The sequence below is a fragment of the Hoplias malabaricus genome, chromosome 2 (genome assembly GCF_029633855.1).
Source record: "Hoplias malabaricus isolate fHopMal1 chromosome 2, fHopMal1.hap1, whole genome shotgun sequence".
Classification (NCBI taxonomy): Eukaryota; Metazoa; Chordata; class Actinopteri; order Characiformes; family Erythrinidae; genus Hoplias; species Hoplias malabaricus.
The window spans coordinates 54,709,900-54,724,394 of record NC_089801.1 but is presented as its reverse complement, the minus strand read 5'-3'; the positions used below and the strand labels follow the sequence as shown (position 1 = coordinate 54,724,394).

Below are 14,495 nucleotides of genomic sequence, written 5' to 3'. Positions count from 1 at the left end.
ATAAGTCACATCTACCGTCTGTCTGCTCTTTGACTGTTGTTCCCCCCTCCCCTCCCCCCAGCAGCCTCTGACTTTTCCATATAGATCAAAACTAGATATGCATAGGGAGTTTTTTTTTTCCCTTTTCCTCCCCCCACACTCCCTACACGCTCCCACTCATTCCACCCCCCCCCCCCCTTTGAAATGCGACCTCATTTTAGGCGCCATTAATGCGCTGTCGGATGCTCGCGAGCTCTGTCTCATACTGTTTATGAAAATATTCAATAATTTATGAGACATAACAGCTTAATACTGGGGAAAAAGACCTCTTAGGCTTATATTTACGCTGGCAAGAAATGCACTTGGAATGGTAAACAGCTCCCAAACTCTTAAAGCGTAGGCGTATAGGCGTCGCAGGAATAGTTTTGAGGCTTAAGACTTGTCATAAACAGACCTGAATGCATTAAAACTACTGTATGAACAGTATTGCCTTTGGAGCATCTTAAGTTGAGCCCCAATTTGAATACATTATTTTTTTTATTCTTAGTAAAAGAGATGGGTGTCAGTTTTCATCAGGATATAGTTTTGCACACTTCCCTCCAGCTGTGTTTTCATTTTATGATGCACATGAAATGACGGGTAGAGTTATGTTTTTAATTATGCGTTCCCATTTGCATTGAGTTTATGAAGTGTACCGGCTTTTTTTTTTTTTTTTTTTTTAAAGTTGAAGATTGCATATATTTCTTACAAGACCAACCAGAAAAGTAGAAACTCTGAGCTAGCCTTGGTCTCTTGATGTTTTTCCCTAATTGCTACTTTGTTCTTCTCTCTGTTTATAACAGCACAAAGCCAAAACGGAACCTCAAATACGGTATGTGTAATTTCTTTGTCTGTAATCACTACTGACATTCCTACTGAATTAAAGTGGAATGAAACAACTGCATAAAAATCTACTGTTTTCACACTGGGTTATATTGAGGATGATATCAGCATGTGATTACTAAGGACTATATTACCTAGGGTCTATGAATCACTTAGACGGGATCAAATTCCCATTAAATCACTTTATTCCTTTTACTCCCATGATCTCCGTTCCCTCCCTTATGTCTCGAGTTTGATTTTCTGCAGTGAATAGCAAACACTAGCATCAGCCCTGGGGGGTGCAGCAGCACTCAAAGGATGCTCTGAGCATCCGTGTGGAGGGAATTGTCAGTGTAGTGCGCTCTCGTCCATTTGGGGGCACTGTTGCACATTATATTTCCTTAAATACACTCCATAGGAAATTAGGAGTAAGGCAGAAAAAAATTCTCTCTAAGCTATTCTTGGTGTTTTTTCATGATCTGTGTTTGTTTTTGGGGTTTTTTTCCCTCTCCTTGCCACCCTCCCCCACCTGAAACACTCAAACGTTCCTCAAATTCAGAAGCAAACTGCAGCTCCGCATATCAAGTAAGTATGATTAGAATTACTGGCTTATGCATTGTGATACTGCATAATGCTATATAATGCCAACAAACACAATCACTCCAAATGTCAAATGAATATTCTATGAGGGTGTTTTTCAAGAACCCACTATCATGGTGCAGTTAGTAGTGAAGAGCTCACCCTGTACTTTTCTGTCCTCAGACATGATTGGTACCAGACAGAGTCTCAAGTCACTCTCACCATAATGGTAAAGAACGCAAAGAAGGAGGATGTTACTGTCACCTTTAAGGAAAAAGAGGTATCTGTTCTTGCTTGATTAAAATGAAATGTAACTGATGTTTATAAATTGTAGGGGGATTATTAGGTTGAGGTAAACGTTTCATTATTTAGGAAATTCCAAAGAAAACGTTTAAAGGGCATTTTCCTCCTCCTGTCAATTCTACAACTGAAAATCACTTAGGCCAAATCTATACAGATACTATACAGGTTTAACCTTTTATTTATTTCTCCTTATGCTTAAACTATCGAAACTATATGAACAAAGGACGAGTTTTGGTATCCATATATTCCAATCAATCCCATTATTACACCTCCAGGTTAGTAACTGATTAGTAATGCAAATTATGTCAAATGGATTATAGCCTAAAGGCATAGCTTGACAAAACAAGCTAATATGGTATTTTGGTTGCCAGACATTGGCATGATGTAATGCACTTGACACTATTTTGTGACCTTTTGCTTTTATATATTTTTGCGACATTAGCATTCTTGACAGAACTTTGCATTTAAGGCTAGTAATTAATCTTCATTGCTTTATGTCATACACATAATTTAACAAGCGGTTGCTGTTTTGAATGTGATGTTACAAACTTAAAAGCAAGATGGCAGGCATGACTTAATTGTTTACCACTGCATAGGCCCTATCTTTTCATTAATCTCCCTTAATCATAATGTCAAGATAAAGATGAGAGATTTTCCTTAACTCTGAGCATTTTTAATCAAGCACTGGCTGAGTTGAGGGATTTCGTTCTGAAACTCTTGCTACAGAGTGTTGGACAGGCATTTCACGCGCGGTCACAGTTGCTAACACGCTGCATGCCACCGAGATACACAATTACATGTGTCTGCTCACAAAGCCTACAGATTAAAGGAGGTGGAGATCGAAAAAAGCGCAACAGTTTTGAAAATAACTTCTCGACCCCCTCCTTGTCCCCCCCATCCATCTTATTCCTTTTTCCCTAAAAAAAAAATCAAAGTATTGCCAGTTGTTTGATGTGGCTTCTATAAATTAATTACAGAAAATGTGAGTTTTGTGTAATAATTTGGTTGCAAATGAGATGGAGATGAGATAAAATATGGATGTGGCACTATCAGGGGAATCTACCCACTGGCTGTTTTCATGGCTCCCACTGGGATATCCCAGCAGCCCGTGCGCCGGTAATGAGGGGGTCTCGTTGGCTCCCTAGCGGCACCCTGGCTGTGCATCGTCTCCCTCTATGACTCGCTAGCCGTGTAAAGCTGGGGAGAAATGAGGAATGGGGGGAATAAAGAGAGTTGAAGGATGGGAGATGGGGCGAGAGGGAGGCTTGGAGTTGAAGTGAGCCTCAAAGTGAAGCTGCAGGAGGGGTTTCAGGGCCCTGGAGCCAGGGGCTTCCTCCATCTCCTCTCCTTGCTGTGAGTCATGTGCTCCCAGGCATCAAACATGCCCCCTGGCTTCTCCCTCACCAGGCCTGCAGTGAAGCCTCAGTAGAACAAAGTTTTCACATCTTGCCGCATATATTTACAGATCTTTAATCTTATCGACGGCAACAGCTACATCTCTTCGAGGCAAAAACTGTTGGCAGTTGTGTAAAATAGCCATAAGGGTTTGTAGACGTTGGACACGGGAAGTGGAGTGGGTGTTAATTGAACGTTTATACCAAGTTGTTTTTCTCAACATGTCTTATTTCTGGTATAATACTAATCTCCAAGTCCTCAGCCCACCTTATTTGATGCTTGTATGTTACAGACTTGACAAAATAGTTACATGGTGTCATTTGTCTCCCCCCCTACAGCTGAGAGCAGTGGTGAAGCTTCCATCTGGAGAGGATTACTGCCTACATATCCCCCTTCTACACCTTGTGGTTCCTGAGCAGAGCACATATAGGGTCCTTGCCACCAAGGTCTGTTTTAAAGTTTCAGTCAACCCTAAATCCATTCTTTCATTCATTTCTGAAGGGGATAAACCTGTTCATATATGGACAGATGACCATTGTAGGTGTTCTTAAGATCTTTGGAAGGTTTTTGACCAATAACTGCTGCCAGTACAGGTACAGTGCCTCTTTAGGAACTACACTGGAAGTAAACAATTCTCTTGAAACTGGTGTTCCTCCACCCAGAAGGAAACCATGAAGAAAGACATTTTTCACCATAGAATATAGGTGATTGCTCAGATTATTTATATTTGCAGTGACCTTTTCCTTGAAGGAAACAAGTGAAACCCAGCCATGCCATTAAAATGCCATCACAGCATAACCGAGCTACCAGACCTCCTCACTTTTGAAATCAAGCATTCAGGCCTGCATCATTCTCTTGGTTTGCATCACACATGTACACGCCTACCTGTGAAAAATGTGGTGAAGAATGACTCAGACTTTATCACCTTTTCCCACTTCTCTGTAGACCAGTGCCAATTGTTTCTGCATCACCGAACACTCATTTCTACATTTGTCTTTGTAATGAGAGAATTATACCCTGCAACCTCACAATAATATCCATCTCCTTGTAGTTCTGGAATGACAATGCTTAAACACTGGTCATGTCCTGTATAGACATTTATAACCACTGCTTATAACCACTATATCCAGCCCTATTTAGTATTCACTAGATCTAGATTCAAACACAGTTTTTGTGACTGTTATTGTATCACTACTTGGAAGTCTTAAGGGCTGAAGCTCCTGTCATTCAAACACCAACAATTAAACTTGCCCTGATCATCTCGATCAAAGTTTGGTGTTTTGTACATGCCACAGACCTCAGTAAGATAGCATCTTTATAAAAGCACCTCCATTTAATATTCATTTCCACTCATTGTTCACACAATTCTTAAATTGAGGAATGCTCAGCCTATGGGCTGCAGACCACTAGTGACCTGTGAAAGACCCTCTAGTTGTCCATGGGCCCATCCTCAGGGCATGTAAGATTATTTGTAACATCTGCTGGCCGAAAGGGAATTGCAGCCTGAAAATGCAGGCATCTAGTGTTAATAGCAAATTGATAGTGACATGCTTTATGGTCATGTACAACCATACAACAAATTTTTACCTCTGCATTTAACACATCCGTGGCAGTAAACACACACATTGACACTAATTATTGAGCCAGTGAATACACACACCTGGAGCAACAGGCAGCCATCCTCAGCACCCGAGGAGCCTTTATGCGGTTAAGTGTTTGCTCAAGGGCACTTCAGGCTTGGATGTCCCCACTGATTGTTGGGATCAATTGGCAAACTTCTGGTAACAAGTGTGCAGCTGTGTAGCTCTAGGATGTCACAGCAATCAAATGACTGGCTTCAGTGCTCCTAGTGTTAAACTTAAGCCGTTTCATATCACTTTTCTGTTTATTTAACATATTAAGATATTTTTAGTCTCTGTGATTAAACCAAAAAGATGAAAAGGATGTCTTTTAAGCATTTGTTCAGGCCCTAATTGTTAAGTTTTCTGTGTCTGAACTTAAGAAATTTGGAAAAAATTGAAATTTGTGCCCTTGCAGGCTGTTAAAAAGTGGAAGGTGGAAAAACTTCAGAGCCACTGCTTTAATTCATCAACTTGTCTGTATATCCTAGCTGGCATTTAATGTTAGTACATCTGATTTCTCCAGAACTCATATTGTGAATAAAAAACTCTTCTGTGTTGGTTGAACCATGGCCAAATTAATCCATGATGTAATTAGTATGTGGTCTGTAATGTTTAAGAGGACAGCAATATTCTTTATGCTGATGTGTCTAGCTCTGAAAGCAAGTGCTTTTCGCTGTGTGCAAATAAGGAAAACTGCATTGATTGTTGTTTTGTTGATTTTGTGAGGTTCATTTTTAAACATTGGTATATATCCCTCCCTCTCCTCCCACACCACCTCACACTCATCACCCATTACATCCTGCCTCTACAAACACAAATGTGATCCTCCCCTAATATGCATTCTCATTAATGCTGAAAGGGCAGAGAAAAGCTCTTTATACATACAACTTCTCATGCAACACTGATTCTAAAATCAGGGCCATTATTAAGGATATTTTTTCTCTTCTTTCCTGCTGTAACAGCATCTAGATTCCCAATGAAGGGTGGTTTGCTTTAATGCCCTTCTAGTTGACACATGACAAAGCAGTGACCATGTCTACAAACATTTGGTAATATAGTGAACTTTTTTTAAATAATAATTAGAATTATCTGAGCTTTCAGATACCTCAAGACATCCAGGGGTCCTGGGATTCTGTATTATCCTCACCTGGGGTCACAGTCTGTGAGGGATTTGGTGTGTTCTCCACGTGTCTGTGAGGGTGTCCTCTGGGTGCTCCGGTTTTCTCCCACAAATCCAGAAACAGATGCTTTGACTGACTGTGTGAAAAGAGTGTGGGTGCCCTCCAATGGGCTGGTGCCCTGCCCAGGGTTAAAGAAGATGAAGAATCTGTTAAAGAAGATGAATGAATATTTTTCAGATATACATCTTCATCAGTTATGTGGAGAGGCATTCTTGAAGTATGTGAAGGTTCAGTCTAAATGCATTCATGTGCCATGCAGCCTTTAAATGGCCCCGTGACAAATGGTTAAAGTAGCATAGCAGCAAATGCTGGTGATGAGCTGAGCATGCACTAATGTGCTCTTATAGACCATCAGAGGCTGGCTGCTCTCATGTTAACGAGTTACTTTTGAAGATTTAATTGCTTTACAGTTGGGTGGGTCATCCTGAGTAGAGTTCGCATGCTAGTTAATGAGAGGGCATCCCGGTTCTCAAAGACATGCTTGCACACATGAATATGTTAGGTCATTGCGTTAATGAAGCAAACAAATAGTCAATGTACTGCTTTAAATGGAATGTGCTGTAGATCTCTCTTACAAAACATGCAGTGGATGCCTGTTTGTGAGGCCATATTGCTATAGGACTGGACTCAAATGAGTTATTCTGAGAATTATCCAGCACTACCACCTGTAAAAAGATTTTCAAAAACATTTACACACAAATTTTTGCTTTTAAGGGTTTATATTGGACTAATAGAAAAATAAGGTACAGAATTGAGAAATGACAGTAAGACAAATTAATGGAAATTAATGTTTTATATATGTTACATGTTATAACATAAACATTATTCATATTCTGTATAATTAGCGGAAAGTTTGTTTGCCATTACAACACACAAATGGCTATTATGATCGCTAACAAGCTTTTGCATGTCCCCTATTGGATTGTGGGCTTTTTTTTTTTTTTTTTGCAATAATCTCCAGGGGCCTCGTTTATAAAACAGTGATTTTGGACAGTTGTGAGGAATGAAAGTGTGCGTGCGGCCAAAGCCAGGAAATTGCATACGCCTAAAAAAAATTGAACCTGAACACCTGTTTTCTCTTTATAAATCACAACCTTCTTCAAAAGGTGCACAGGTGAATCAGCCTTGTGTTACACCTCCATAGCGCCCATATTTACCTATAAATGGTCAATGCAAATAACCTTGTTGAATATTTAACAAGAGCAAAAAGAAACTAGGCAAGCCTAGTTCTGCCAGACCACCAATAGAAATCTAGCCATTGTCACAGAGGTGTTTCTGGTATTTCAAAAACAGGAAAGCCCAAAATATATACCCTTGCCATTGGAAGGTCTGGACAAGCTTATTTCTTCATAGCAAACTATTTTAATAGTTTGTTATTATTGTAAACAAAGGCATTATCTTGTCAATTGCTGACAGTGTATGAATGATCATGGATATCCTGTTATATTCTGTTGATACAAAGCTACAAAACTGAAGCACGGTGTGGAGATGACGTTAAAGCAACAATTTAACATATAAGAATTTGAACATTTCTAAAACCAAGCTCCTCAACATTTTATCAACCAAGTAATCTATACTTGATAAAGGAACAGGGCATCCCTAGGAACTAGATATTTATGTACTGACTTATGTAACAAACTCACAGCCTTGTTTATTTTAAGTAACACCTCGCTCTGGTGTTCTGGCTTTAATAATCAGGAGATTTTGTGTAAAGTTAAACAAAAAACAGTGCAGATGTAATTTACTCGTCATAAAATCTAAAAGGGTGAGATGTGTCTGTGTATTTCTGTCGTTATAGAGACAGACAAGCTGACTTTCTGTTTGTTAAATATATAATAGACAAAAAAAAAGGCTGGGTCACAAATATTAAAAGAAGAGACTATGATAAATATTACCTCCACAACGTTCAACACATTTCTGTTCGAGGCTCCAGTAAAACACTGAGCTGCACCGTGGTGGATGGTGGACCTACAGCGCTGAAGCGGCGCAAGTGTGTCCTAATTCAGCTCTCAACTCTCTGACCCCTTGAATACTTCAGCCCTCCCACCGTCTGCTCACCTTTCAACAACGTCGTCAAAGTAAAAATTTTAATGAAGGATTTAGGGCTTATGGCAAGAAATGGGACAGGCGAAAACCTGCAGACAACAACATTTTTGGCGATTTAAAAATCAATTTCCATTTAGGACGCATTTTTTAGGTCCCAAAATAAATATTTGTTACAAATAAATGTTTGGTCACCGCAAAACGGTTCCAAATTTAGTTCAGGAATTAGAATGTAAAATATGGCTGAACTAATGAACTAACAACAGACGGTGTAGTGGCGCCACCTGAAGTTCTCTCTGTGAAATATGGCTGAATTAACAGGTCCTACTTGCGTATGCATGTTTCCACATTAGGTGTCAGTCAGTCAGTAAGCGTAAAATGCCTCTTCTAGGCCGGCCCAGTAGGCGTTCTAGTAAATATGGGCTTCTCTGTTCATTTTCGCGTGAGGTAGTGGAGACAATGTTGGACCAAAAGACAAAAAAGAGAAACTTCAGAAAATTGCGCAGTAGAAGTTACTGTTTCAGAGGTCAAGGCGAAAGTGTGTTATTTGACAGCCTCGGTCATGGCATTACAAATGCAAGTTAGTTGAGTGACAACATGTGGCTGCAGCAGCAAAGTGTTAAATCATTAACCAGTCATCATCGTCCGCCAAAAAGTTATGATCTCTGAAAACATGTTGCTGCCTTATTTGTATGTTAGCTAGGTTTTAGTACGCCAACAAAGTCATCATGACAGACAGTGCATCAGCCTCTTGCCTATTTATATTGACCTGTGATTCTGTGCAAGTTACAGCTGTTTAGGCTTGTAATTATCTGCAACTATTATCACCCCATAACAAATTATTGTTTATTTATTATGGACTTTAATTTCTTATAATAAGAAACATAATTCCCTGGGGTCTCTGTACTGTGATACAAGTTTATCACAACATAACATTGCCTACACCTGTGCTTCCATGGAGGTCTCATGAATACTGATTGATTTACTGGAGGCAGAAATTGTTATAAAGGCTTTGGTGTATTGGGGGCAGGTTTAGGAAACATCAATGAACTAACATTGACTGAAATAAAACCACATCCAATGGATTTATTGGGTAGTTAATAATTTTAACATTTTGTAAAAACCAGATTGTATTTGGTCCTATTTCTCGTTTGTTGTTGTTGTTGTTTTCTTGCATTAGGATGGATTTATTATAAGTTATAAGAAGTCAGTAACAAACATTTGCGTCATGTACATGGTGCAAGATAAATGATCATTTATATGTAGTTGCTCAAAACAGGTCATTTTTCCAAAGGTGCCTTTTTCTGTTCTTAAAAGTTGCGTAAACTGGACTCTTTTCCCTGCTTCACTTATATGTAATGGTCTCTGCTTGGAGTAATAGCAGCCTTAATGACATTGACAGTGTTTCCAAAATCAAAATCATGTTCTAGTAATATTTCAAGGCGACTAGACAAGACTTAAATAATGTTTTGGCACTCTATCGACTGAAATTACTTAAAAAAAAAAAGCCTGAAGGGGTTTATTTTCCATAAACAGTGGTGTGGTACCTTGAGACTTGCTAGCCTTTATAGAATTTCAAAGGTGGAGCTGTTTTTTAGTAATTGCTGAACTTCTGTCTTCTGTGGACCAAACAGGGAATCTATAAATGAACATTAAATGGCTTGTATATGAGAGCAGACACACACACACTCGGTAAATGCACACACTATGCTACCTGACTTGTCCTGCCAGATTCATCAAGGGAGGACTCTCCTTTCTACCCTGGACCTTGTGCCATGGCAACGGTGGAAAGAAGTGCATTCCATGGGTGTCTGCACAGGGTAGTGTAACAAGGGCTCTGTTTAAACATGAGGGCGAGAGGGGAGGGAGGCTCAACTCTACTTCTTCAGGAGACTCCTGGCACACAGCTGACCCCCCAATCCCCCCACAAGGGATACTCACTCTCTCTCTCACACACACACATTCTCTCTCTCTCTCTCTCTCTCTCTCTCTCACACACACACCCTCGCTCACTCGTCTCCCCTGATCGCTGGACTGGAGCCCTCACAAAGCCCCATTTGTTCACAGGTCCGCTGGGCTTCTCTGGAGCACCTGGTTTTAGAAAATACACTGGCATGGCATGTTGCTCAGTGCTAACCCTCCAGCGTCAGCCATGGCCCGCAGGCACATGCTATGCATCCTAATCTTCTTTATGCATTCACCTGAATGCATTATCATTGCAGCCATTGTTGACTGCACCCTCGGTCTGCTCTAGATTTTCGCAGTGCAGTTGCTTTTTCAAAGCCAGCATAGCATTTAGTGCATATAGTGCTATTTCTGGCTAATGGAATAGGAATTTGAAAACTTGACTTGCTGAAGATGTTTGACAAGCCAGGTGAATTTTCCTGCAACTAAGCCTTGATTTTTAAGAACGCACACTACTGTACAGAAGACACCTCACAAAATGGATTTGTGAAGTTATTTATTTGGGCTGTAATCAGTCCTTGGTTTTGAATTTGATTAACTGTTTTTAACAATCTACCTGAGAAAGCACAAATAATACATGCTTTAGTCATTCAGTCCTTCACTTAATTAAATCAGGTGCTGCTGCTACAGTTTCTGTTAGTACAGAAAGAAATCAGCACTTGTCTTTCTAATGAAGAAAAAAGATCTGGACGTCTGGCGCGATGGAGCACCAACAAATTGTTTGATATTTTTATCCAAACTTATTCATGCAGCTTTTGTACCTGAGCACATTAACCTGCAAAATATGTTCCAATATCTAGTGTAAAATCCTCTCAGAATAGAAGCTGTTTCTACCTCAAAAGTGGAATAAAATTCTATGAATACCCACAATCTCCAAAGAACCACTTTTGCTCTTAAACATTTTGAAAAACCAACACCTTTACTAGGGACACTTAACGATGAATTTCAGATGGTGATTTACAAATGTCATTATATGGTTTAATGTATAATTACTACAAGCCCCATTTATATAAATAAATTAAAAAAAAAGCAAGTAAATATAAAATGCAGTTATTTGCAAAATGTTTATTACCCTATATTTTATTGAACATAGTACAGTGATCCCTCACTCTAACTGTGTAGTGAAAATTCGCGAAGTAGGGACGCTATATTTATTTTAATACTTATACATTATTTTAGTTGTTGTACACTATTTTAAGAGCGGAGAGGGGTAGCTAAGCACGAATGACTGGGATACAAAGCAGCATTCTCTGGTTGGTCGCTTTCCATCAGTCAACCAATCATGTGTTGTTTACAGTCTCACGTCGGCAAGTAGCGCTTCAAGCAACCGTATATTAATTATATATTAATCAAATACCCACGAGAAAAACGAACCGCGAGGGACCACTGTACATAGAAAATGTCTAATGTTGAAAAGTTTATTGTTCTTAAAATCTGCCAGCAATGCATTACAAAAATATTTAGGATGCAGCATGTTGACGACTGTGCTGCATCATCTCTTCTTTTAACAACTTTCTGTAAATGTTTGGGAACTGAGGAGGTTAAATGCTGTCGTTTTAAAAGTTCCCCCATTCTTACTTGCTATAGGATTTATGCTGATCAATAGCTCAGGGTCTCTGTTAGAGTGTGTTTGAATCATAATGTACATAAAGTGTTTTTCAAAAGGTGACCTGTCAGGTGACAGTGTTTTTCAACAGGGACTTGTTTAGCAGAACATGCGTAAAATGCCTTCCCAGAAATAGACATCATGTGTGTCATTCAGCAATAACGGTACCTTCACGGATATGTAAGTCACCCATGCCATTATCTGTGATTTCCAAAAAGAATATAGAATTTAGATTTTTATCAGATACAAGAAACTTTTCCACTTCACCTCAGTCCCTCTTAAATGATCTCAGGCCCAGAGAAGGAAGCTGTGTTTCTGCATCCACTGTATTTATGGTTTCCTCTCTGAATCTTTTAATATTATGTACTGTACATTTGGGCTAGGCAATTAATGGAAAATGAATCGAAATTGAATTTCAGAATTTTGAATCAACATATCACCTCTATCAAATAAACTGATTTTCCTTTTAATTCTGTTCATTTAGTTAATGTTCCCTTAAAACCACACTACTGCGTATGTAGTCACGTGATTCACAGTGCATAGCTCAAATTAAAAAATACATTTAAAAAAGGCTTAAAATGTCCCAGCCACATTAAAAATAATAATAAATGCCTTGTCAGTGAAATGAGAGCCAATAAATAAATTAATAAATGAATGAAAAGTTAATCTTAATCGAGGTAAAATGATATTGATTTGTGGTCATATCCCCCAGCACTACTGTAATAATAGATAATTCCAAAGTTCTTTACTATTTTAAGTTGAGAAATTTTATTCTTGTTGCACATTTGCTTGTTCAGTTTTTCAGAGTGGTGAATCCCTCTTCAACTTCTGATAGACTGACTTTCTGAAATGTTCTTTTTAAACCCAATCATGTCACTGATTCGTTGCCAATTAACCTTATTTATTTGTTTATGCAGCATTACAAAACTTGACCCATGTTTTCTTTTCCCCATCCCAACGTTTTTGGAATGTGTTGTTGGCATCAAATTCAAAAGTGGCCTATATTTTTCAAAAGACAATCAACATTCTCATTTTCAACAGGACAGTCTTTGTACCATTTTCTATTAAATAGAGTTTAAATGATTCGCACATTACTGCATTCTGTTTTTACTGACATTTTTTATTGATTCTGTGGATATACTATATAACTGCTACAAAATACAGGGGGTCCTCAACTTACAACGTTGATTCGTTCCTACGTTGCGTCGTAAACTGATTTTCGGTGTAAGTCGGAACATACTGTACGTAAATAACATGGTGTAAGCACTTATCCTATCCTAACGGCGTCCTCCTCCGTCCCGAGCCGGGTAACCGTGTATTCCTCCGCCGCGCACAGCAAACACGAAGTTCGCGTTACGATGTTTACGAGGCAAAACCACTTAAGTCGAAACAAGGCTTTATACAGTAAATGGGAGAAACATCGTAACTCGGGACTGACGTAACCCGAGGACCTCCTGTACTTTTACTATACAACTCATTTAAATAGTTAGAAACCAATTTTATAAACGTAAAATGTGATTGTTGAAACCCAAATGCCAAATAGCTATTAATTGCAGTCCTGAATTTGAAATATGTTGCTAAATATGGTGTTTTCTGACAATTATTATCACTGAATCACAGAAAAAGAATAACTTTTGTTCATGTGCTTGTACGGTGTACTGTTAGGTGCCTTATGAATATGTAGTATCCTGCATATAGTCCATGTGGCTTCTTAATAGTATGTCATATACTTCCATGTTAGATGAAACATGCTTAACATTTATTTGCCTTATCTGCTGGTGCGCAGTAATAAACAAAAAAAAATAAAAAGACTAGATTTAGGCAAGAAAATATAATTTTGATGAAAGATTAGAAGTTTTAGAATAAATTAAATATGTTGAATATGTTGAAAGTCCAGCTATTTTTTATGGAATGAGAAGGAGCCAGAACGTGATTTAAACGGTTTGTTATGTAAAGAAGGTTGTTTTCACATTCTTGAGAATTGGTCTGGGCTTTTATTTTTTATTATTTTGTGTGTGTGTGTGTGTGTTTTGCGGTGGTCCCCCCCCCCACCACCACCATATTAGGATTATGCTAAAATCACCCAATCCTTATTGAGGTGCACGTAAAATAACCAGATTCAACAAATCCTGATATTCTCTAAATTCTTTAAATCTTGTCGTATGTAATTAATATTATGATATTACTTAACCTACAAACAAAAAATTACTCATTAAATTGTTTATCTTTTACTGTACACACTCGGTTACTTCAGCATCCCATAGACTTTTAATATAAAGAGCAATCTGACTTCATCCAAGGGTCTGCGAGTGCTAGACTTTGGTGCTGATCCAGGTTTTTGGGGGCAGTGAACAGTGAATGATGTGTTGTCGTGTGTACGCACTGTGTAATTAGTCCTTGATCTAACTCAATGGCTTGCTGGCACTCAGGAACTTAGAGATGGATGGAAGCACCAGCCTCTTAAAGCAAAAGCTGCTTTAAAAAAATAAATAAATAAATAAATAAATAATAAAAAAAAGCACCTCTGGTTGGGTTTTCACTTTCGCTCGAACATGGCCTCAAATGAAATGTCAACATGGAAGTCTGAGTTGGCAAATAATAGGATTTTTACTCTCTGAAAAGCAGAGAGCCTAAGGCCTCTTTTCAGTAGGAGGTGAATTAGAATGTCAAAACTTGGAATTTTGTACTTAATCTTGTTAATGCCAGCATACTTTTCTTTTTCCCCCCTCCCTCTTCGGTTCTTGGGTGCAATTTCTCATCCGACTGTGTTTTATATACCAGTGTGTTTCGGGAGCTTTCTCTCAGACATCTATCGAGATTGGGATAAACAAATCGAGCCCTCTCTCTGGTCCTCTCTGCGTGAAGCCTAATACTCAGTGCCCTTATCTTCACAGAAAACTCAGCAAACTTGCCCTCTGCGACCTGCTTAACCCCTCAGAAAGAAGAAGGAAAAAAAAGCAC

General features: G+C 38.8%; 1 protein-coding gene across 1 annotated transcript in view; it reads left to right on the top strand.

Annotated features, from left to right (window-relative positions):
- Positions 1 to 14,495, top strand: part of sugt1 (SGT1 homolog, MIS12 kinetochore complex assembly cochaperone) — a 28,609-nt gene that overhangs the window by 10,421 nt on the left and 3,693 nt on the right. The window contains exons 7-10 of the mRNA XM_066660274.1: positions 822 to 850; positions 1,400 to 1,425; positions 1,603 to 1,699; positions 3,456 to 3,563. Of these exons, the coding sequence (XP_066516371.1) occupies positions 822 to 850; positions 1,400 to 1,425; positions 1,603 to 1,699; positions 3,456 to 3,563 (260 nt within the window). The remainder of the gene's footprint in view (positions 1 to 821; positions 851 to 1,399; positions 1,426 to 1,602; positions 1,700 to 3,455; positions 3,564 to 14,495) is intronic.